Source organism: Platalea leucorodia (assembly GCF_965183815.1).
Source record: "Platalea leucorodia genome assembly, chromosome: 7".
Lineage (NCBI taxonomy): Eukaryota > Metazoa > Chordata > Aves > Pelecaniformes > Threskiornithidae > Platalea > Platalea leucorodia.
Genome location: NC_138829.1, coordinates 54,910,603 through 54,936,152, shown reverse-complemented (window position 1 = coordinate 54,936,152; position 25,550 = coordinate 54,910,603). Strand labels below are relative to the sequence as shown.

Sequence of the window (25,550 nt, the reverse complement as noted above, 5' to 3'; positions counted from 1 at the left end):
CTTCTTCTTTTCTCTACCCCTAGGGGCAATACTGCTTGTTTGATTACAATTCAGGCTTGTAGTGAGGGTGTTACCTTTGACTCAGGCTTTCTTCAGGTCCCTACAACTTGGTTGTACTGGTATCTTGTAGATGTTTTCTCTGTTATACCACTAAGATGATAGTTTTCCTATCCACGCACATGGCTAAAATTTCATGTCTAATTTTAGCTAGATATCTTGCATCTAAATTAATTCATCATCTCTTTCACTTTGATAAATACATTCTTGCCCCATTGCTGGTGATTCAAAATAGATATCAGATCATCACTGCAATATCTTTTTCTTAGCTTTCCACTTCGACCACTCCTTCCAAGCTTCCATTGTCTCCTTTTTTTATACTATATCTAACATGAACTAGCTGCCTCACTTCTAGATACCTTGTAGCCCCTTCTGTAACCGATCTAGGATCTCTTCTTTGGCCTTTGAGGTTGACTTCTGTCTTTGATCAGCCTCCAAAGCCAGGTTCCAGCATCCACTTGTTAAATATCCAGGCAAACAATTCTGTGCTCTCACAACACACCTCTACGCTTGGAAGAGCATCATTGTTAATGACAGAGCTACATCATCATTTTTCTTCAGCTCCTTCCTGAAGACTGTTCTTTGCTGTGATGCTTGACAACAGCTTGGACTTCCCCATCACAACGTTTCCAACAGTTGCTTTGTGTTTTGGATTGTAAGCTGACTAGGGCATAGGCTCTGTTTTTGTCCCATTCTTGTCCAGTGCCAGCACAGCAAGGTCTTCTTCATGACCATATCGCCTTTGCGCTACAATACTATGAAGACATCACTTAAAACAGCAACAAAGACACTTTCGGTGATGATTTCTCCTTCCTATCTGGTGGACTATGCTACAACTTATTAAAGGGTGCCTTTGCTCAAGTTGTAGAGAGCTTTGACGAATAACTCGCAGAGCTCTCACTGAGGCAAGGCAGCTACATGCTACCTCCAAAGCAGGAGTGTAACAAGAGAAACAGGCTGGCTCTGAGCAATGCCTGGAAAAATGCTGTTACAGAAAGACTAACTGGCACAGAGAACACCAGGACCATGCATTACCAGATATTTATGGCAAAATAACAAAAAAACCCCAAACACACCAGTCATCATCTGTAAAGAACAAAAAGCTGTCTTTAAGCCAATAGCAAGAATGGTGTGAAATACCAAAATTCTTGCCAGATGGGAGTGCCCGCAGCGGCCCATCACTATACATCCCAGTGTGGGTATGCAGCTCCTGTTTTCTCAGCCTCATAGATGAAGACAACTTATGAGACGTTCACAGCTACACGAATAAGGTCTTCTGGGGTAATACAAATGTATTTATTATTATAAAAGCATTAAATGGATAGAGATCTTCAGATGAAAGCTCATACTGAACCACAGTGTATTTCAGCTAAGTATTATAAATGCAAAAAAGTGAGAGTAACGAGAAATACTCCCTGGTGCTTTGGGAATGATAGTCAATTCACACAGCTTCTTGCTTTGGTCAGGCAATAGAAGGTTTGTTCATCAGGGCATGCAATTAGTTATCTGTTAGGGAACCAGTTAATAAGCCGGTTTTTATTAAATGGTACGATATTTACACATATGACGCACAACCTCGCTTAAACCTAAACAAGTAGGCTGGTCTTCTACATAAGCCTGAATGTACCACTGGGTACCATCACACGCCATTGGGGGATGTTCTAGGACTTTTACTATGCCAGAAGTTAGACTGGATATTCATGTGGCACTGGCTAGCTCTTAAGATGCACAACTTCAGGCGTGCACTCCAGCAAGATGCAAAACCTGGATGCAGTTATACAGAAAGAGATACACACAAGGACAAGAAAAATCAGGAGAGTTCCTGGTTGCTTCCTCTATGCTCAAGAGTTTAGTGTTTTGTGATGCCTATAGGTAAGACATTTCATGAAATGCCCACACCTGCTGAGAAGCTGAACTACTCTGTTTTATCACTTAATAGTTGATTATTATATGAAAATCATGAGCATAATCCTAAAACTGGGTAACACGGCATGGATCAAGACACTTCGGAGTTGATGCAGATGTCTAAGCAATTACTGAGGCCAGAGACACAAGTCAGGTAGGAATCTCCTTTATAAAGACAGATACGTCTTTCATTCTTTTCTGTCCCTATGTTTATTAGTGCCCACATCTGTAAAAACCTCTTGAAGTTTGGTCACAGAATCAAACACAAAGGGAAACAGCTGCACCACAAATGGCATGTGCTAGGCACTGCCACCAGTCTTGATGAACTCTGAACCATCTTGCAGTAACCAACAATCCCTGGCAGATTATTCATGAGGAACTCACTACTCCTTTTGACCAATTCAGCTAAGAGCTAGAAAACTCATTACATTTCAAAGCTCTGGTGAATCAGCAAGGGATCTGTCTGGAACGGCAGACTGCCGAAGAAAAGCCTGTAGAAGAAAAAAGTCCTGATGATTCCTCTCCCATGTTACCACCCCATTTGCAAAATGTCCTTCCATACATATATATGAACAGACATATGTGTAGCAGGGAAGAGGTTAAAAGCTGCCTAGCCCAGATTGACATGTTGTAGTTCTTTGACAGCTTTTTCACTGCCCTGTTTTCTATCGATTAAATAATCTCTATCAGATATTAAGCCCCGTGTTATTGGCACAGCCTATAAATTATTCAGAAGTTATATAAATTCTTATGGTGGGCATGAATTTTTAAACCCTAATTTGGCACCAGGCCAGGAACTCTACTTTTTTTTCCTTGCCTGCAAGAAAATGTGCATGCGTTAGATTTTTTTTTTCCAAAAGACAATTTTAACTCTAGTCTGCTTGTTTGAATGAAGATTGTATTTCATTGCCCATTACGTTTGAACATGAACAGGTTGGGGCTTTTGGGGAAAAGAGAGGTAGTAGGAGATTACGCTGTTGCGCTCTGTACCTTTGATTTATTGGTGATGAAAGGTGTTTTGAGCAGTGCCTTCATGGTGTGTAGTCATGCATGCCCAGGCACTGCAGCAGCCATCCTATTTGGGCACACGATACGGAATGGATCCAGACAGAGAGATCCTCAGCACAGGATGGGCAGATCTGAGACAACACCCATCAGCTCACTGCTGCAATTCTGCTAGTGACCATATACTTTTGGGTTTTATTCTTCAGAGTTAAGTGGCCTTTCCTTTAACAACTACGGCCCAGACACACACAACATTGCCTACCAAAGCCTGAAAGAGAAATTAGGCACATAAACGCACTGTGGCTCTGGAGCTACATCTCGCTTTGACCTTTGCTCACATCACAGAGTTGCTCCACTATGGGCCTGTTTTCTCCAAAGCCCAGCACCATGGACTGGATGGTATGCAAGTGCACATGTCAGGCTGTGAGCAGTAGATACAGTCAGGCTTTTAGGGAGAGCGTATTAAAACCATGTTGCACAGGTGTAGTATTAATCATCACTACCACCTCTGTGCAAGCCCTGCTTTGTGCCAGGCTGGCATCCCTCCTGCAAGCAGTGACACCTGTCCTCGGTGCAGCACCCCCTCCCCTTGCTCTGGCCTCTAGCCAGCTCCTCCTCTCCAGGCCCACCCTTGACTCAAACCTCACATGTGCTGGCTCCACTCCTACAGCTGACTGGCTTTCCTTTGGCTACACGTGCTTGTAATTCATGACAGTGCTAAAACAAGTCAACAGCAGAAGAAAAGGGGTCAAGGTAGCTGGTTATGAATACTTCTCTTAATTGTAATCAAGGCTCAGGTGGAACATCATTTTGTGTTCTAATCCTGGTCTATTTTGTTTTCCTGTATCCACAGCATCTGACACCCCACAACCAGACTACCAAGAAGCATACCTACCACAAAATTAATTTTCAGTGCTGAGCCCTTGGAGCCGCTCCAACTTTCTGAACCCTCCTTCTGCCTTTAGACAGGTTTCCCCGCAGATGGATCAAATGTCAAAGTCCTGGGTTACCAATGACAGAAGAACATGCAGAACCCTTTTTTCTCTTGCTTGTATCCTCTGGCACCCCACAATTAGTTTTCAACAAAAATAAACAGAATTACAGGAAAACCCTGCAGGAGAGGACTGGCAGCATGAATGCCTCTGCAGACACCACCAGAGTTGTAAGACTTTGACTCCTGCTGTCAGCTGATCTTGTTTAAGCCAGAAATGTGAGTTGTGCAGGGTAGGAGGACATTTTAATTTTGTTATCTGGCTCACTGGGAAGCACCTTCACCTCTGAAATCAGGAGGTGGTGTGTTGTGTACATTGCAATGAAGCTTGGGCACTTGCCCAGTGATAGCACTGTACGGCTGAATGATGAGAAAGGGACGTGTGCTTGGAAAAAGAGCTGATAAATGCATGGCGCATTTCAGAGAACAATATTCTGATGTCCACTCCTTCTCTCAAGATTCTTATTTAAAATGCTGATCAAGTTGGACAATATAGAGATTTAAAATAAATGCTCCCACAAAATTTGAAAATTTGAAATCATAAGTGTGAAGATTTGAAAATTAATCTCTATAAATCTATACATATATATACAAATACCTGTAAATAGAAATTTACAGAGAGAGAGAGAGAGAGACATTGATGGAAAGGGAATTGAGAAATAGTATAAACATCTGAAAGAAAAGGGCATGGAGCGGTCCTAGGATGTCTTTATTCTATCTCATTCCAACTCTCTGCCAAACCCCCGATAATTTAAACTAAATAGCTAATCAAATGAGATCAAATGGATAATGTCACCCCTGTTGGGAGTTCTGCAGCAAAACTGTATCAGTCAGCTTTATCCCCTTTGGAAACGGAAGGTCCATCTCCTGTGGACTATATGATGGCACTTAGGTTGCCATGCTAACAGCTCCCCCAACAGTGGTACAATTGCTTTTCTAAGATCAAAAGGAAAGCTGACTTTATTGCATAAAATGCAGCAAATGTACATATCAGAGATTTAAGAATAAAGTATAAGATTGCTTCTTAGAAAAAATCCGAGCCAACCACTTCACTCATGAAGGCCTGGGCTTTGCATGATTCCTCTTATTTAATCCTCAACATGTCTGCTAATGAGAACCTCCTGCTCAGTCACAGTGGTAGTGTTGCTAACAGTGTATGAACTCCGTCTTCCTCTCCGGTTGCTACACAAACTCTATCGAGGGCCAATTCAGGAAAGACCTTTTCTATACATAGCACAGAGAGAAAGGGACCATCACTCAGGTTCTCACAGTTCATTTGCAATGTAGAAACCATATGACCAAAGGAGTGTTTCCCCTCCAATATGCATTACAGAACACACCAAAACTTTGTGATCAACTTTGTTATCACCTTGCTCGTTCCCTTAGTTTATTTACATTTCCCTAAAATTCCTGACTGTCTGAACTTGGTTAGGCAAAATGACTGGTGCATGCACAAATTTTGGTAGCTCATTGATAATTCCCCATTATGAACCAGTAATTTAAGTGCTTAAACAGCTCTGGGCTTACCCCATACCAGGCTACTTTAACTCCTTCTTGATCTTTAAAATGGGAGTATGATCCCTCCTTCCTGGCTGTTTCATCTATTAACATTACATGATTGGAGAGAGGGAGGCATAGATTGTCTATAGCTATTTCTAAATTACCTGTTACCGTGGAGTCCCAATCTTGCTTGAAGGCCATCAGTGTGATCATACAACAAATACGAAATAATTCAAGTGTCACTAATCTTGCTAGTTTAGCCAACATAATATATATCTGAGGTGGTATATCAGCACAGAGAGCCACAGTGTAGCTGTGTTTTTCCCTATGCACCTAGAACTGGAGTCCATAGTCTTACTAAATAAGACAACTCAAAATGCTGGATAAAGCCATCTCCATCTCTCCAACCATCTTGGTAAAAAAACCATCAAAACAAACAGAAAATGACTGCTAGGCTAACACACATATGCTAACAGATTTTTATTACTATTTTTTAAAACTCATTTTCAGTGTTAAATAAACTGTGGAAAAAGGATTTGATTCATGGTTGCATTAGGAATCTACTCAACCAAAGCCCCTTGTCACAAATTAAATCATAAACCAAAAGTCAAACATGATTTGTGAAATTAACATTTATCGAAGAAATACTCCCCAGCGCTGTATTGTGATTAGTCTCTGGCATCTGAAATATCACCCATAATTCACGAGCTCCTCTGAAACCATGCCACTACCGTTACTGTGGAGATGGCATGCATGATGGAAAGGTGCTGCCACAACCAGAGAGCCATCCCTTTTTTGATGCTGGTAAGAACTAGAGGTCACTGTGTCTTTTTATTTGGGAAAGTACATGCATACACGCGTCTCAGCCCCCACATACTTGTAACGCTTTGCCCCTCCACAAGCACTCTCTTCCACCTCTTAGATTCATCCAAGGCCACAGCTGTTTCTAATTTTGAACACGGAGGCTTGGCAGAAGCTCTGCATTGTGCCCTTTCTTTAAAATAGTGACTAATAAAAAATGAAACGTAATTAGCAGTCATTGGCTCTTCACAGAGTCAGTGTCTTTCAGAAGAGGGATTCAGTGCCTTTGTGGGGAGATGCAGACAACTCAATCTTACAGGCAGAGAAGCTACAGCACAAAGAAGACTTAGTGATTGTTAAAGGCTAAATGGTCACTGGCAAAGCACACTTTGGAGCCCAATATTTTTTAGAAGCCAGGATATCCAGATACAGCTTAAAGATACGGGATGCTTCCCTTTTCAAGGTGATTTTCAGCAGGACGATATTTTCCTGCCAAGGAATGCAGTCATTTTTTGGAAATCTTGGTGTAAGACCATCCCCACTGCTCTGAGCACTAGATATTTTTCACATGGAGCAAAATAGCCCCCAAGTCTTTCGAGGTAAAGAAGGAGACCTCAGCTCAGCTGCTGGCTTCATAGGCATTCAGAGCAAGGAGAAAGCTTCAGCACCTTTATAACCCATCCCCTCACTCCAAGTAATGATCATGGCCTTTCTTCTTCATGGATTCATACCTTGTCTCCACCACTCAAGTACACTACACCTACCTGGAACACATCAGCTGTATGCTGTGTTTATGCAAGTGTGCGTGTGTTTATGTGTGTGTATACCTAAGATTACACAACATACCAATAAACAAGGATCACAAAGAAGAATATTCTCTCTCTCTTAACCAAAATAGCGCCTGGGGCCTCGTCCTACCCTCCTTTAAACCAGAATACAGAGGAATGTACTCTTACAAGTGGTGTCTCTCTTTTCAGGATTAAAGGAGAAATTATTGGCTGTAAAGCCTCATTTCCCTTTGCTACCCTTCTCCTGCACACAGAGCAGGCTGCATTACATCTGGGGCCCTGTCCTCAGCTGGGGCAAACTGGGCTTAATGGAGCCGTGACCATTTACGCCACTGAGGATAGAGCACTTGGCGTGCAGCTCAGAGAACATCTGAGCCAGCCTCCACCCAGTGCCTGCACGAGCTCACTCTGGCAACTGCATTTCACCGCGGATGGCAGGCTCTGCCCCAAAGGAGGGTGCGGAATCCAAAAGAAATTACTGCCTGCTCTACTAAGCTAACCCTTAGGCACAGAGGCCTCACTTCTCGGAATAGGAATTCATTGCTCCAGTAACAAGACTGGCTGAATAGTCCACGAGGGATTGTTACCTCCATTCAACACACTTTCTTTGGGTAAACAGTCATTCCCTTCTTGTGTTGTGACATTAAGGAGAGGTCACCAATGGATGGTGGTTTTTAAAAATAGTTTAATTTTTTTTTAACCACTCTCTTCTACTTGCAATAACCTGTTAAAAAGCTGAAAATAACACTGAGTTCCCTACTGGGTTGCCCTTTTCCATTTGGAGAACATTGATTTTTTTTCCTGTTGTGCCAAGATTAATGTGGCCTGTTTGTTTGACAACAGATTCAACATATCCAGTGCCCTGTCAAGCTAAAATGACTCTGTCTGTGGACAACATCCCTGTCTGGCACTGGCAATGATCTGAAAAAAAAAAAAAAAAAAAAAAAAGGCTTTGCTACTTAACTGTTACTGCAGAACCATCACGAGATTTCAGCAGCCCCTAAAACCAAAAATTGTTATTGATGGGGCAAATTTAAAATATTGCTAGTGAGAGTTGAGGGTTTAAATGAAAACTATTAGGCAAGGGAGGTTATCCAAATTATCCACTGTAACAGTCTGTTACAGTTTTGATTCAAAATGGTTCCAGATCTTACAGGTACAAACCTTTGTCCCCTCTTGCTGTTTGATAGAAAACATTGGTTTGTCCTCTCTCCTCCATTTTAAGTAGGAAAAGAAACAGCATATAAGTAAAGTACAGAGAAGAAAATGAGAAAAGCCAAGGAAATAAGGAGTGTTCCTTTCTCATCCAAGTACCAGATATCACACGGACACCAGCTGAGGGTGAAAACATACCCTGCTCCATACCTTCAGAAATGTTATCAAGTTCCAAAACCCTCATCTCCCTCCCTTCCCCTTTCTCTGGCAAAAGCCAGTAATACCTACAAATATTTTTTATTTTCGTAAACATCATGCAGCTTTAAAACGTGGGGATGTTCTATCAACTTCAGGATGGCTATTTCCCGCTCCACCTGGAAGAAACAAAAAGAAATAGAGAAGATTAGGAGTTTGGTCTTAGAATACATTAGTTATCGTCACACATTTTCTTCCCATTTATCCATTTTCCACTCCTCGTTATATGCAGAGGATATGGCAACTTATAACAATGTATCATATTTAGCACTCATATAATTTAAGAAAAATACAATTTATTCAGCCTCAGCACTCCCTGCCCTGCAGAAGAGAAAACCAGCAAAATTTCAAGGTTGAAAGAAAAGTCCCAAATCTACCAAAGGGAATTAGCTGTAAGAGTTATATGAGCATTCAAGGCTGTTCCTTCCTCACAATCCAAAGCCAATGACATATTCCCAAAGTAGAGAAACTCTGAGATGTCACTTAGGGCTGTCCTGACCTCCCGCAGGCATAGGTGTGGCCATGCTGCACTACGTATTGTATACTCAACTAATATTAGAAAATCCCCATCCTGAAGAACTTGCAGTGTATGCAGGGGAGACGAAGAGTGGAAGACAGACAGCAATGTGATTTTATAGCTGCAGAACTGAGGCACAGAAAGGGAAAGAAATATAAGAAGTGACATAAGAAGTACAAGGCACAACGAGAAATTAAACCTGATTACTGGAGATGCAGTGTTCAGAGCCTCAAGTGTAAGACTGCTTTTTCTCAATTCCCAATCTGAGCATGGCTACTTCTAAGAGCGTGTCTTCGACACGGAGTTAACAAGTTGTGACTAAGTCTCTGTAATTAGCGCAAGTCCTGTTCTCACCCAAAATTCCTATCATGACTGCTGTGGTGCTTTTAACTTGAATTTACTAAGGGTATTCATTAGAGATGGAGTCAGTGCAATTCCTCAGCTGCTAGCAAAATTGCTTTGTGCTGCTCAAAGCCACACTGTAACCGCTCTGATTTGACCTAGGCTAACTGGACGGGATTTAATGTAGCACTGCGGAGACTGTAGCTTACTGAAATAAACTCTGCAACAAGACGCAGTCTAAGCATTGCACAGTCGGGCATGCCAAATTTCCAGGAATCCACAAAGGCAGGAAAAAGACCTAAAGAAGCAAATGAGGACAACTAAGTAGGTTTTCTTCCAGTCTTTTAAATAACGGACTGTCCTGGAGCTGCTATGCTAACCAACAAAACATGAACAAACTACAAAACCATCCCTGAACATCTCCCCTGCAGGGATCAGATGAGTAATTAGGAACTTGCCCCAGTATACTTTTAGTTCTTGATGTCCTTTAATTTCCTGAGATATCACCCTCTGCTAAGGCTGAACACAGACAACTTTCCCTGAATGCCAGTAAGATACTCAGCAGGAAATTAGAAAGTGGTAGTTTCCCAGCACTGTGCAGAGGAGGATTTCCCAGCATGTTGGTTATCACCCCAGATCTCTCTTTCTCTACATCACCCCACAAAACCAGCAAAAGCAACTCTCGTACCACATCACCCTTGGCCTTCCTCGCATATCAGGATGGAGGAAAGGGTGTTTGTACACGTGTCAATCCTTGTCTTTCAAAGACACTTACTCCTCTCTTCAGAGTCAAAAGTCATCTGAGAGATCCATTTCCACACTCGGGATCTCTGGAAATAGCTCCTTCAGAGAAGTGCAGGAAAAGTGTATCAGGAAGCTCTAATGGAATTAAGTGTGTATGTGCACGTGCATGTAAACATGTATGTATGCAGTTCAGCACTGCCAGAACTGCTATGAATTCAGAGATACACAGTAGTTGATCGTGACAGCTCTGTAGGCGTAACTTACTCATGGCCAGCACTTAGATGAAAGCTGCTTATACAAATAGGAAACGAAAGTTGGGTAGATTTCAACTGTACAGCTATTCCATCAAAAAAACAGGGGGAGAGCTAGTTTATTCCATTTTTGTCTCCTCTTCAAAAAGACCTGTTACTCTCTTCTCTTACAAGATATGCACTGATATTTGCAGAGGGTTTGTTCAGCCCTATAATTAATAAAGTTGGATTTGCTTCAAGAATGAGGAAAAACAAAACAGAAGAAGCACCCACTCCCATAACACTCTTCCAATACTACTGAGGTTCACCATCAGTACCATGTACCACAGCTGCTCAGAAACTGGAACTCCAACAAAGTTCCCTTTGGATGGGGGAGACCAGGTATTTCATGGGGAATGTGACCATTGCACTAGCTATGACAGGGATCATCCAATCTCGTTCTCCCTCCTGGGGGATAGCCTGCCTGTGAAAGAATAAATTCCCTGCGGATGGGCTAACTGCATTGGAGATTCAATTCTGAAAAACTTCTTGGTGGGTGCAGTGGTAATGTACGTTCCGACCAAGTGCGTGATGTATGGCAGCATCCAGTCAGGGTCCTGCTTGGTTACTGTCCTGAAGCATGAGAAGAGGCAGCGACTGGAGGAGGACATTCAGTTATGGCACTGCATGGCCTATGTTTGATAAGAGAAAATCAGAGCAGGAAGCAAATATCTACTTACTACCTACAGATTTATGCTAGGAACCAATTAAAAAGAAATAACCGGAGTTACTTTACTTTCATCATTTTAAGTGTGTGAGTGTGGAAGGTTCTGTGAATATTTTTAATTTCCTGGGAACTAAATCCTGAGAGGAACTACAGTTTCAGAGGTCTTGATTTCAACCCCAGGTATGCAGCAAGCATCCAGCTTTATGTGCCTGGCAGCATTTCACTACAACGTGTTCAGTTCAGTGGTGTGTTCCACCACTCCAGTGCAGGCAGCAGTCAGCTTTCCACAGTCTGCTACCTATTCCAGCTGCAAACCAAGGACAAAACTAATGTACTCATCTCAGTAAGACTTTGTATAATCCTTCAGTGAAAAGGGGCTTTATGAAGGAAAAGTGTCATTACTGTACTTCTCATAGTCCAGGCCTTGGCCCCGTGTAGAGGAGCAAGACACTAATGGCTGTATTACTTCAAGAACTAGAGATTCCTAGCTCTCTAAATAGCAATCTGATAAAGATCATCCTCAAAAATCTTACAGCAGTGTCCTGCCTCTTTTCCCTTCCAAAGAAAAACAACAGTTCACAAAAACGTGTAACGGACCACCTTCTCAAAATTACTACTGCAGTCATTACTAATGGGTGACTCTCCCGGATCCTATTCCTTTTTTATATCCCCACAGAGAAGCCAGTAATTGATACCGGTTGGACACAGACTGTAGATCTCAATAGTGATTTTACTGATGCATGGCTCAGGAGGACCTAGCAACCACCATGTCATTAGCAAAGAAGAGGTATCTGAGCTCACCAGCAAAATAAGAGGCCTGAAATAGCATACAGCTTTGCCTTCTTCCCCAGAGCATTGCCAGCCCTTGGCATGCCTTTTTTGTGCATCCCTGTGCTTGCAAGCCATGGAGTGCTGTCCAGCTCAGAGCTGGCAAGGACAGGGGAATGGAGAAACCCTGCAGGGGTGTTTGCTTTAATGCAGATGCAATTAGCAGAAAGCAGGCCAAGCTCAGAATAGCCTGTCTAGGGAGGCTTGGAGTCTGTGATAAACAGGAAACATGGAGAAACATTTGCATAACAGTTAAAAGAGAAAGGAAAAAAGTGAAGCTTTCTCTGTCACAAACGCCAGGTCATGACACAGGGTCCCAACTACAGCCTGGGTTGCCTCACACCACGGTACTGACTATGCAGCACTCCAGCACCTTGGAGCTGGGGGAAAGAGCTGTGAAAGGCTGTGCAGGGCAAATGGAGACACATCACTAACTTGTAACCTTGCAGGTGCCAATTAGAGTTTTTAACAATCTATGCAGGAGGCTGATTTGACAGGATGCTCCAGTGATTCAGCTAATGACAAAGCGCAACATGGGGGCAACGCAACCCTTAGAGGAATAATGCAAAACTCTGGTTCCCTCTCCTTCGTCTCTACTTCACCCTCCTTCTCCCCCAGAGGAAATCACATCTCTCTGGTTTAAGCCCATCTTGTCAGCACAGTCTTCACTGATGACAAGTGCTCTGCTCTCTTGCCTTCCAACTCACAGACACACAGGGTGCTAATTCACCCAGAAGGCAAAGAGGGCAGGTCGAGGGAGCCTGAAGGTGTGTCTCAGTGACGAAGAAAGTTTCCTTTTCTCTTGTATGCATTTGCTCAATAACAATTGGGTCACCCATCACCCATGCGGTGCTGTGAGAACTTGAAAAATGAAGCGGACAGCTGTCTCGTATTATGCAACCCTCATTAATAGCAGTGTTTCTAAAAGAACAACTATGCCCAAAAAGCTGGGGGACAGCAGATGACATTTCTCCTCGGATGCTTCGAAGTTCACCAGCAGCACACCACAAAGCCCTCTCTCCATTGACATCAGTGGCTCCCATATTACTCAAAACGCTGGCCTGAGAAGGAAGTCTGGAGCTGCAAAAGTGGCGAGGGGCAATAAAGCCCTGCAGGCTACAAATGTGTTGTGCTGGTTTTCCTACTCAGAGCAAAATGGTGGAGGGGTGTGGCGGTGGTAGGTTTTTGTGTGAAAATCAAGCTCTCTAATGTTGACTCTGCTTTGCTTTGAAGTAATTAACGAAATAAATGAAATACTTTTCAGAACTCATGGCTGTCCCTTAGAAACTCAACCTGGACATGAACTTTCTCTGAGTTCAGCATTATTTAGACTCAGGATGAACTTCAAAGGATGCAGAGATTTGGATGCTCGTCTAACTCCTCAGGCTAGAACTCAGGCTGGAAACCTTGTACCAAAGTGCTTACTTTCTCCAATGTCTGGCCTTCTATGCTGTAGTTTGCATTTCCATGATGAGAGCACAGAAAGCAGAAAGTAAATCACTGTGATTTCACTGAGTTGAAGTGGCAACACCAAAGGTATCAGATAGGAAGAAACTAATCTCAAGTTCTCTGGAAAGTCTGCATTCCTGCTGTAACAGAAATATCGCAGGAACAGACCTTAGGATTTTATTAATTTGGTACTTTTGCTTCCATGTTATGTGGGACTGAAAGTTAAAAATGGTGAAAAATGACTGGCTTTGGTGAAGACCATCTAGGTCGCCTGTTCACGCTTTCCCATAATCACAGAATAAATAGGCTACTCTTGAAATCAGAAGAGAACAGCATTAAAGCAGAAATAGCTTTGTATGACAAGTAACTGTAGGCCCAGCATGTCCTGTAGGGTGACTGCTGTGGGGATATCAGTCTTCCAAACAAACTTAAGCCATTACCAAATCTAAGCAATACCACATTATATCAGTTGCATCCTTAATTTCAATGGGAGCACAAATAGAGTAGAAGTGGAAAAAAATTAGGTTTTAAATGATTAAACATTAAAATATCTTCCTTTGAAGCTTTGAATGTAGTTGATTTTTCACTTAAAGTGGCCTTTCAATATATTTATCCAAAGCTTCTTCAGCAGACCATTATGGAAGCAAATGGAGAACGACAGAAGTTGTCCATCTACGGAGAGTACTTCCTGCTGCTATTGTAGCCATTAGCTTCACATTTCTGAATATACTGAGCCAGATTCAAAATGTATTGAAGTCAACAAAAGGCATCAATTGACTTAAGTGGGCTTTGAGTCATACCTTCTAATGATCATTAAGTGGTATCTGGAAGAAATCTTCTATTATACAATTTTGACTAATTAAATGCTTTAACATGAATTCAGGTTTTCTGCTAAGTAGTAATAATTACAAGAAGATTCTACAAAAAGTGGATAAACGAGAGGGGAAACTAGACTTAGATCTCCACAGAATCAGGCAGCTAGACGATGCTGTACAAAATACTTACAACAAACAGACAAAATTACTGGCAAGCTGAGCAATTCCTCATTTTATTGAAAGCTCTATTATGGGCTCATTCCACTACAATTTTTGTTTGCATGCATGCTTCTCAAAGCTATTTCCCCATAAATGAAAATGAAAATAGGTATGTGAGAGAAGCAAGCGAGATGCATATTTGATGTTAAAATTTGCATGTGCAAACTTCTGTACCATGAAGCTTTAGTAGGGAAATTTATTTTCCACAAACTGCTATTGTAACAGAATGTCAGTTTCTACTTGTCTTTATTGAAACAAGTATTTTTCCATAGTCCCTTCAAAACTGCAACTCTAAAGCTCCACTGAATTTCAAAATTTGGCAGAAAGTCTGAGAGTATGAAGTCAGCCGAATGGATACTGTGAGAATTTTCTCGGAAATCCTTTCTGCTGGTGCCAACGCACCTCCACAACAGGAGAGGACTCCTGGCCTGGCCTGGCCTGGCATATTGATTCCAAGGTCTTGAAGTGATGGGGTTTGGATCCTCCAGGTTATCTAACCACGAAAAATCCTACCCAGGAACTTCACGGTTTAGCTCGGTAGTTAACACCTGCAGTGTTCCTCAGCACTCTGCCATAGGCTACTGAGTAAATATGGCACTTAGACTTATCTGCAGTGTATGCTTCTTTAAGAAGCATCAGGACTTCATGCAAGAGACACTGATGGGAGTTGACAAGGAGTGGATTTATTCATTCAGCACTTGAGATTATCTGCTGCCCGGTGGTACACAGCTAACAAGTGACTGACGTGCAAGTCTCTGCCAGCAGTCAGCAGAATTGGCCCCTTACACCAGAAGGCAAATAGCCTCCCTGTGCCTCCTGCCACCTTTGGTGAGTGCCACATCCCGGTTGCCATTGTCGAGTAGTGCAGGACACGGGACACAAACCAACAGCCACTCTGAAGAAGAAATAACCTGATCTGATTGCCTTTCTTTTGCCCTCCTTATCCTGGTTTTTAACATTAATGCACACTGTGCTTTCTTTGACCCGAAGCAGAATGTTTGCACAGCTGTTTTTTTTGCTAGGGAAAAAAATCTAACTCACGCGCAGCCAGCCCAGTGCTTACGAGAAACCTGCCACCCCAAATCAGCAGCCACATCCAAGTGTGTGTGAACCCCAATATATGCTGCTCCAAAGCAGCATGCTCAGTCCCTCTTGTGTGAGCAGCCCTCCCTGCCATGCCAGACCTGCAGTGCTCACCCCAAACTTAGAAATTTAAGTCTAGCCCCCACAAGCAATGCTGTAGGCAGTACTCACCTGCAGCTTTTTTCCGCTGAAGGACCAACAAACTCATGCCTGCTCAGTTCAGGGATGTGCATGTTAAAGAACATAAGAGCAGGAAGCCAACAGGCCCTGTGCAGGAGCGCAGCACAGGAGTGCAATTCATAACTCATTTTCCCCCAGCAGAAGTTACTTCGACTGAAGGTAGAAGGTATATTCAAGAACATTTAATGCCTTGTGGGTTGCTATGCTCAGCTATGGAAAAACAGTCACTACACACAGAGGAGAAACAAGCTGCAAAATTGAGGGACACGGAGAGTTCAAATAACACAAGTGCAGAGCTCCTTGTGTATTTGAGCCATCATAGATTTAATATGGGCAGTACCAAACACAACATTGGAATGTCTGAGCCAAAGAGGGGGTGGAGGACGCAGGAGATGCTGAATCCCATTAAGGGAATATGGGCAAGCACAAAGGAGGCAGTATAGTGCAGCACAGCATAACGTCCTGCCAAAAACGTAGTGTAGAGCTTCTGAGACCATTGGTTGAGGATATGATAAGGCAGAGGGGTTCCCAAGAGCATCCAGGAAAGGGAGTGAGACAGTGAAGCGATGCTGACAGTACCATGGACTGGATCCTTAAGGGAGTCCACCATCAGTAGGAAGAGAAATTTAAAAGCACAGTTTTGGAAAAGCTTCAAAGGATAAACTCCACCATTTCCTATGTGTCTCGGCTAGCCTCTTTCCCCCTCTTCCTCTTTTTCTCCATTAGTCACACTGGCCTTGTTTAGCTCTTTGGCATTGTCTTACACAAATGTCCTCTACATTTTCTCCCTAATACTCTTCCAGAAGCAATCAATAGGATTGCTGCCGTTCCCTTCTCTACATCTTTCCTTAATGGCCATCTCTGGTTCCCTAAGAAATAAGGCAGGCAACAAATGCTCCAGGAGTGGGCACAATAGCTGGAGCTTTGTGGAGACTGGAGGCAGAACACCAGACTCCATCCCTGCCTTGCCACACTCCACAACAAGCCTAATGACATAAACCATTTCAAAGAGTGGAAAACAGATATGATTTTTGTTATTCTACTATATTCTCCTGTCCTTCACTTTTGGGTGCCCTTGACTCTTTAGATGTATATTTGTATGTACTTGTCTATTAGGATCTCATTAATAAACTCAGCGAGATACAAATGGTTGGTATCTAGAAGGGATTCTCCATCCCGATAGCCCCTCACAGCTGGCAGTGACGGCAGCAGAGACTGAGGCAACCCACAGCTCTCCCCTTTGTTTCCATTTTCTAAATACACTGTTGAAGCGCAATTGCACCTCCCAGAGGGTCTCGGTCCCAGACAAACAGCAGCACGGACCTCATCCAGGAACTGTGAAAAGGCCAAGGGCAACACAGACTCACAAAGTTCATGTTTGCACTTCGCTTTGCAATAAAGAGGGAGCCTTGAGGGGAGGCCTGGCAGCTGCAGGCAGAGGAATCAGCAGCTGACTTTCTGCCAAACTGTGGAGCCCGCGGCTGCATATTCAGGGAGGCCAAGCAACCCTTCAGCCCAGCTCTTCTACCACAGCAGGTCAGCAACAGTTTCTATCGCACTGCAGCATGAACAACAGCTCCTGCCTGACATGACCCAGCTCTACGTTAGCACTTCTATGTCAATCTCATCTTAGGGACACTGATCCCAAGAACTACTTATTCTTATCCATGATGTTGAAATTAGTCTGCTTTGTCCATAAAACAAGCACTCTGAGCACAGACTGTGTCTTAGGAATGCACTTGTTCAGTGTCTCTCTGTAATGACATGACCATAACTGGTGTATCTCTATAATGACACGAATCAGCACTTCAGTTCCAAACATCCCTGCCCACTCATCTACATGTGGGATTATAACTTTTTAATGCAGACCCACCTCAACCACAAGCATGTCTTTTCATATCTTGCAAGGCAGGACTGAACAGCATGGGAAATCAGCAGTGACCTCTCAATACCTTCATCTCTGGGCTACCTGTTTGGATCTAGCCAACAGCAGACGGGCTCAAAGCTGTTACTCTCAGCTCTTTGGTGACTCACACAGTGAAATTAGATTTAGGGACTCAGCCTCAGTCCCAGGTCAGGAGTAAACTATTGGTGGACAGTTAAACGGCTATTGTAAAACTGTCCCCTCCCTTCAACTACCGCACATCAGTGCTGAGAAATGACACAAGCTTTCAAGATGATGCTAGTCCTGACGCAACAGCTTTGTCGGTGGTGCATGCCGCTTCTTCCTTCGGCATCAGGGATGCAGTGAAGATAGCAACACTGGCTGGGAACTTTCCATTGGGTTTTAATCTGCAAAAGGATGGCTAATAAGGCAGGAATTGTAGTACAAAGCAAGAGGCAGAAAGAGAGAGAAGAGGAAGAAATAAAACTGCATATTTTGCCTCAGTCTTGAGGCTGGCTGCGCTCACCCCCTGTCTCTCCTCAGGTTCAGCCTGCAACAGAAGACATTACAGCAAAACTTGTACTCCCCTCGGTGAAGACAATGTCTTCCTCTGTTTTGTACAAGCAAGAGAAGCAGCAGAAAATTAGTCGATTGCTGCCATCAGCATCCAGGATCTCTCACAGCTGGGAGGTAAGAGATCAAAGACAGCAACGAAGGAACATTTTGTTTCTCAGTTATTTTATCTCTGCTCTTCTCATATCCTTCCCATCACACACCAGTCCCTTATTGCTGGAGGTGCTGATGACATCTTGCAGCCTTATCAACATCAATATCAGGATCAAGAAACCTCTTGGCAAGGGAGGTTTACAAACAACATTGTAAAGATAGGCTCTCAAGCATATCAGAACAGGTGATGAGGATAAGCCAAGCCATTCCTTCTCCACATTGCCCAAACCTCCTTGAGAAAGGAGGGCTCAGACATCTCTGGTCACGTCCTTAAAGAAGGGTCCAGCATATTCTCTGGAGCTAAATACAATTGTTTTCCACATCTTCATTATATTTTCCAATACATTATTCAGTCTGGTTGGACTTTCAGAAGTACTTAGCATTGGCCTATCTCTTTATCTCAAAGTTCATGGGATTCTTACTACTAAATGAGACCAGAGTCAGCCAGCAACGAACGGCAAATTCCATCTTTCAGTTCTAAGTCCGTAGACATGAGTCTTGTAATATGAGGCCTGCCTCACTATTTATGAATCTACATCTTGAACATTACTTCCCAGATCCTCCAGTATTTCTGAACCTTTCTGAATCCTAATGGTGAATTCTTCAGCTTCACCATACTAAACTGTAGCCAAAAGCATTCCCTACCCCAAACCAGATCAACTTTTCCGCATAGTGACAATCACTTCTGCAGTACAGAAAACTTCTCCCTTGAATTACCTGTGTCACTCCGAAGCAACCTATATGCTTATGACAAGTGGTATACTGCAATGCAGACGCACCCACCAACACAGCATTATTGCATGGAGACCAGGAAGAGCAAAGAAATGAAGGCATTTTAAACTTGAGGAAGGTGATATTTTCATTATTTCTGAAGGTGTTGTTGCAGGTTGTGTATCTTCAGAATAGTCGTCTTTAACTGCCATTGCTTACTTGAGTTTCTTCCCATTCCTTTATATCTGCCCTACGCAACACACCTAATACAGAGTTCAAAGCTATTTGGCTTCTGATGAAGAGCAAAGACAAGATGCACACTTTGTTATGTCAGGTGATAATGCATCGCTAAAGAAAGTGCTAATGACTCAAAAATTACATAGAGGAAGCAACAGGAAAGTTCTAACGATAAGCAAATTAGCTTAATTCTCTGAAAAGAATGGACTTGCCTGGGCATGCTTACTCTAGCTATTCCTGAAAGTGGCAGAGCAAGCATTCCAAAAACAGAAGAAAATTTCAAACTTGGGCTTCACTTAAATCATACCATCTTAGGCCTGTACACCTTGGGATGCTTTGGCACATATAGGCATCCTCCTTTCACAATCTAATTCAAAATCCCTTGCACTTGCCAAATACTTATGATAACACTTACATATGCAGATTTAAAAGTGCTCACAAACAATTTGCTAAGAAGATGGCAGACTAAATTTGAAACCAGCAACGTTTGAAATGGACAGCTGGGCTAGATCTACCCCCCTCCCTCCCCAACTTTTCAGCATTTTCTGCCAGAGATCACATTCATCAGTCAGCTGAACCTTGTTCCCAGATGTTTGGAACATGCAAAAAACAACCTGTGAATCGGGGAGTTTTCCAAGACTCAGCAATATGGTCACAACAGAGTTTTGGAATGAAAAGGCAAGGGATGCTGTTCATGTCATCCTCTCTCTACAGAAAAGAAAACCAATTACATCTCTTTATAGAAGACATAATTAGCTCCCTTCTTTCCAATGGAGAAAGCCTTTCCCTCCATGAAAAGCTTATACTGCCTCCCACGCAAACACGGGACAGACAAAAACCCCACCAAAATCTTGCTGAGGCGGATGCCATGCTGAGGAAACCCAGCAGTAACCTCAGATAGGAGGAAACGGTGCCCGTGCTGCGAGGCTCACGTGTTGAATCCTGACTTATGCAAATGTATTTGGGAGGAAACCACTGCAGAGATGCTCTCCTTGCACCATACAGAACTCAGTGAGTTTGGACGTAAAACCTCAAGATATTAGGGTAGCTGACCATTACATTAACATATGTATGATGGCAGGGATTAGAGTGCATCCTACTGCTGTGTAATATGGATTTGTGTGGGGGTCAGAAGTTTCATTTGTGTACTGCCTCCTACCCTTAAGCTCATTCCTGCACTGAAACAGAAATAGTTCCTGTTCACAGTCCCTCCTCTGAGTAGGAAATGTGCAGTCCAGGTAAAGGATTTGCCTTCTGTTCTTTGTTGCTAGACATCACGGGACAACAGGGCAGCACCTTCTTTTAGTTGCTGTGTGCTGGACACATTTTGCCAGATCTAAGGAGCCAAGGTGAACTAAAGACTTCTGCAAGACATGCTAGCAGGGGACTCAGGAAAGCTCTATGGAAGTTTGCTGCAAGCCTGTCTCACATTTTGTTTGCCAGAAGAACACAGTAACACTGATGAGTCCCTTTTGTTTCCAAGAGTCCTAAAATTATTGCTGGGTGCCATTCAGTGAGAAAGGCTGGGACAGCAGCTGATAAGGAATCATAGTGATTTTAGGAGGCCAGCCTTCTTCTCTGCAGAGATCTACGTAACCGTTAAACAGAGTTGAGGCAATTTTCCCTCCCTTGGTAACAGTCTTACTCCATCCCAAGTGGACGACTTGAGGGTTATCTCGAGTTTTGTCATGTCCTTTGGTATCATTCTGCTGCCCACACGTTCCTGTATTTAGAGTAGGATAATGTTACACATCCAAACTGGGAGCCTGTTCCTTTATTTTGGAGTGGATTCCTTATGCCACCACAGAAGCCACTCAAGAACAACCACATTCTGTGAAATCCTAGGGACTGTGAGAGCCTTTTTCTGACTATTCCTCTTCTGGTTTTGCATTCTTATGCTTGCTAACATTTCTAAACCATTAACCTTTTCTGCTCCATATTACTTTTTTCTGAGGTAGAAGTGATTTTCCTTGCAATTTTCCAGGTCTTTTCCATGCTCCCTTCAGGGTGGCTGGGGACAGGAACTTGTAGAAGATGTTTTATTTCCATTTCAACAAAGTGTTTAAAGTGCACGCTTTAGTCTGCACCACTACTATATAGTCTAGGGTCTACCTGCAAGCAACAGAAAGACAGCAAAGTGATGAAAGAAGGTGAGGAAAAAATTACCTTGTAACTTCCAGCAAACCTATAGGAGAATAACACATTTAGTTTGAAAGCTCTTGGTGGCCAATGTGAATGTTTTTGGTGGCCAACCAGAAAGTGGGGATAGTCCCTTACTTCTGACCCATTAGACATGCATTTTGTAGAGCTACTTTTTTGATGAGATTCCTTTGGACATGTCTTCATTTACCCAGGGAGCTAGGCACTGTTATCCCTCTTCCTTCTGTGGGAACAGTGACCTGTTTGAGAAACCAGAGATGTCTCCACAGGGTATAATTTAGCACTCTCCAGGCATACCAAGATCCCTGAAGCACCGTTGTGTCTCTCTGATCCCTTATCCTGCTCATGATCTGCGAATGATCAGCCACTTAAAGCCCACAGGAGAGGAGGTTGCTGCCTACCTACTGAAGGCCTGACTTTGTCAGTTCTATCTTCAAACAAATGAGCTGAAGCTTCACTAATGGAAAATATATACAAGCGCACAGCTCTGATACACTCTCATTAAAGAAATATTAAGCAGTTCTTTAAATCTGAAACAGGAAATAAGCAAAAGAGGGGGGAAAAAAAGCAAACAGCCCTCCCTTAAAAGTGGTCTGAATGTTTTCAAATAAGACAACGTTCCTTGTAGAGGGAAAGGAAATGTGTAGTGCATAGCTGTGTCCTTTCCTCAATCTGAACTGCAATGGCTCTTCCTCATCCTTTTCCATGATATATGTGCATATCCTCCAAGCCTCCAGATGGGAGTCAGCACCTCCATTCAGCTCTTCAGTGGGATCACTCTGCTGATGATCTCGTTTAGACCTGAGGATTCACTTAACCACCCAGTTTGCAGCAGGCTTCCTTCTTCCTGGAGAAGTGTCTGATGCTACAAGTGAACCCAGGACCTCAGAGGTGGAACACGACTGCAAGAATCTACAGAAGGTTTACACGAATGAATGAGTTCGATTTTCAAATTCAGGCCAGAACCAGCCCGCCCAGCCTAATTTTTTCTCCCTCATACTGTTTATTCAACCAAAAGGATTTTCAGACAACCTGAGGGGATTGCCTTCATGGGTGAGTGTACATTTTACCAGAAGTCCTATTTGGCAGAATGACTGCTATTATAAGCATTTTGGTTCTGTTGCCCCTGCTGCATGCTGCATTTCTTGGCCTTCTGGCTGTCTCCAAGTCCTGTGCAAACTCCCCTTTTCACAACGCACTGGGGATCTAGCAGACGCATAGACTACGTCGTTGAACAATCACTTTATGCCTCAAGCACTGCCAGTTTATTGTGCAGCTTAGGAGGACATATATATCGTGTTGTTCTGCTACAGAAAACCAGGGCGTCTTTCTAGAAATGCCCTCATTTTGCTCGAAACACCACCTGCATTTTGCAGGAGTGATCCTAAACCAGCAGAATGCATCTGGCCAGGGGTTAAAATAGGATTTGTATTTTATTTTTAACCTGGGCTGGAGAATTCCCTTCTTTCCTTTTTCTCTTCCCCTTACGACACCTCTTTAAATAGAGTTGCTTTTTCTGGCCCCAAACCCACCTAATGCCAAGTGGTCAAGCTACGTTTCTCAAGTCCTTTGTTCACCGGAGCAGTATGGGGGCGCGAGATAAGTATTTGCTGAAGCCACCAACGATTAAGACATCAGCACCATTAAGAGCTGCCGCCTTCTGTGCCGTCAGCTCTCAGTAAGCCGCCCCCAGTCCTCTGCCCTATCGGAGCAGCCTGCCTCTCCCTGGGGGATCCCCACAGCCAGCTCTGCAACGGGGCTTGTGCTCTGCTCCTCACATCCAGCCTGTCTGCTCATTAATCATTCGGGATGTGACTGCTACTGCCACTGCTGCAGACACCTAAAGACTGAGGATGTTGTCTCCTCCTTGCTAGGCAAGGCTTTTCTCCCTTCTCCAACTGCTTTTAAAGGGAAATATCCTTTTTTTTTTTTTTTTTTTTTTTGTGTAGTAGCAGAGGAATATAGGTTCTGACCTTAAAAGCAGGAAAGAGTTGTACTGCAGTCCTGACGGTGGTTGTGGCTGGCTCTCTGTTACACTGACATTCCAGCAGAGTCAGGGCATTAAAACGTACGCCTTGAAGCAACCTCCCATGCAAAAGGCCACTGTAATCGTTGCAGAGTTGGACGAAAGCCTCTGTGCCAATTTCCCACCCAGATATGTCAGGGACACATGAAAGTGCCAGCTGGTGGGTGAAGCACAGCTTTTACTCTCCTTCAGTCCCTGGAGTACAAAACTATGGGAATCAAAACAGAAGTCAGGGCATTTGCGAGGCTACTCTAACTTACCCTTAGAGACAGGTGTCTTTACTCCCTCTAATGCAGCAGAGAGACTTGAAAAAGCAGGCTGTGTCCTTCAAGCTACTGACAAATGTAACTGCTTGGCAAAATGCAGTATGTAATACCAAAAGGGAAGTCCCCTTTCAGTAACAGCTTTTCCAAACCAAAGATCAGTCAGCAGCCTGAACAGGACTGCCAAGCATTTCCAAAATGTAAGGCGCGTTCCCAGTTTTCAACTAATCAACAGAAAAATGAGGGAGCTGCACATGACCTGATGTGTTGGTACAAAGCAGATGCAGTGATGTCAGAACTCCTATTCCCTCTGCAGCACTGGCTGAGCACAAACAACCACCACCCCTTCACTGTCACAGATTACCCTTACAATGTGGGTATTTTGTCCTGCAGGACAAACAGAAAGAAGCGGGAATCCAGAGAGAAATGAAGAAAACTGCTTTCCACAGATTCCTAAGGCAGCTCTGATGCACTCGGGGCTCCTCTTCTACCTTCACACAGGACTTTGTCCATACAACAGCTCCACTCAAACCCAGTGAGAGAGGATTTAATGCTTCTTTGGTGGTAACTTCCACCTGCATCCCTTTCTTTGCCTCCAGTGACCACCCCCTACCGCGCAGACCAGCTCTGGGAGCGGACAGACACAAGGTGGTCTTTTCAAGAATGATCATAATCCTTTTTGTATTTTGTTCCTTTGTCCTTTCCAAGCAATTTTTCTTCGGGACCCTGGAACAAGCAGTCACTTCAGAACAGTGTCACTATCACATGGACTTGCAGAGCACATGTGAGCGGGCAGGCTGTATTAGAAAGCACCAGCATTGAACACCTCACTGGCACATCTTCCTCACTGGGGACTGCTGTCAGTCACCGTAAAGCTGCCTCCTGGTGCTAACATAACTTGCGTTAGGCCCTTGATACGTGCTAGCACCCTTTTCATTCCCAAGAAAAATATTTTTCAAACTGGAGCACAGGGAATTTCCTTAAATTAGGATTAAAGAGCCTTTTCTTAAACAAGGTATTTTTTCCAAAAGCACAACCATTGTAATTCTAAAAAAATCACCACTGAGAAATACTAAAAAGCTTTCTGTAATATTGCTTACCATTAGTGCTACTGTTAGTATTTCCTTCCCTCTGGAAATTCAGGTACTGCCAGTGGGAGCTTCATCAGATGCTGACAACTCCCCCCATCAGGAATCCCCTTAAGGAAGGATGTTTCCCCTCTGGCAGCTCTCCTGTGGGTGGCAGCAGTAGGTAACGCCCACATTTTCAAAAAGTTCAGTAATTTTGGGTTCTCTGCACTTAAGCACTCTAGAGACAGATTTTCAGCTGCTGAACTACCCACATCTAAGATTTTAAGAAGAATCCCCTTTCCACTTAGGCATGACATAGAAATTGGATTTTCAAGTTGCTCAGACACTGTTGTTGACTGAGTCTAATGAAAATCTGGCCTAATAATGGAAGTTGAGCCCCTCTGAAAAGTCTAGGCCTAAGCCCTAAATTTTGGAGGTGCTGAGAGGCTGCTACGGGGTCCCACCGGAGGTGGGAGCAATCAGTCTCATTACAGCAAACATCTTCTACATATTCCTCAAGGAAAGCACCCTAAATACTGGACATATCTATACTCTTTGGCATAAATACACATATAAAACAGAGAGAATATGAACATGAAATAAAAGGTGCAATACCTTTTATTGCATGTATATACATAGTTCCAAACTTGAATCTGAACGAGGTCTGCATCCAAGCCCACCTTTGGCATATCTCTAAATAAAATGATAACCACCTAAAACCTGGAGGGTTCATGAGGTGGGGTTAAAGTTGGAATGATTATCTGAAATGATATCCAAAGGAAGCCATAAAGCTTTCTAAGGATCTCATAACTTAGTCTGGATTCACTGCGTCTGGAAAGACTCTGGCAAACCTCTCTGGGAAATATGGCATCAACACTGGT

The 25,550-nt window shown here is 43.3% G+C and overlaps 1 protein-coding gene across 1 annotated transcript in view; it reads right to left on the bottom strand.

Moving 5' to 3' along the window:
* Positions 1-25,550, bottom strand: part of BRSK2 (BR serine/threonine kinase 2) — a gene marked incomplete at both ends in the record, with an annotated part of 323,936 nt that overhangs the window by 96,793 nt on the left and 201,593 nt on the right. The window contains one exon of the mRNA XM_082318936.1: positions 8,491-8,576. Within this exon, the coding sequence (XP_082175062.1) occupies positions 8,491-8,576 (86 nt within the window). The remainder of the gene's footprint in view (positions 1-8,490; positions 8,577-25,550) is intronic.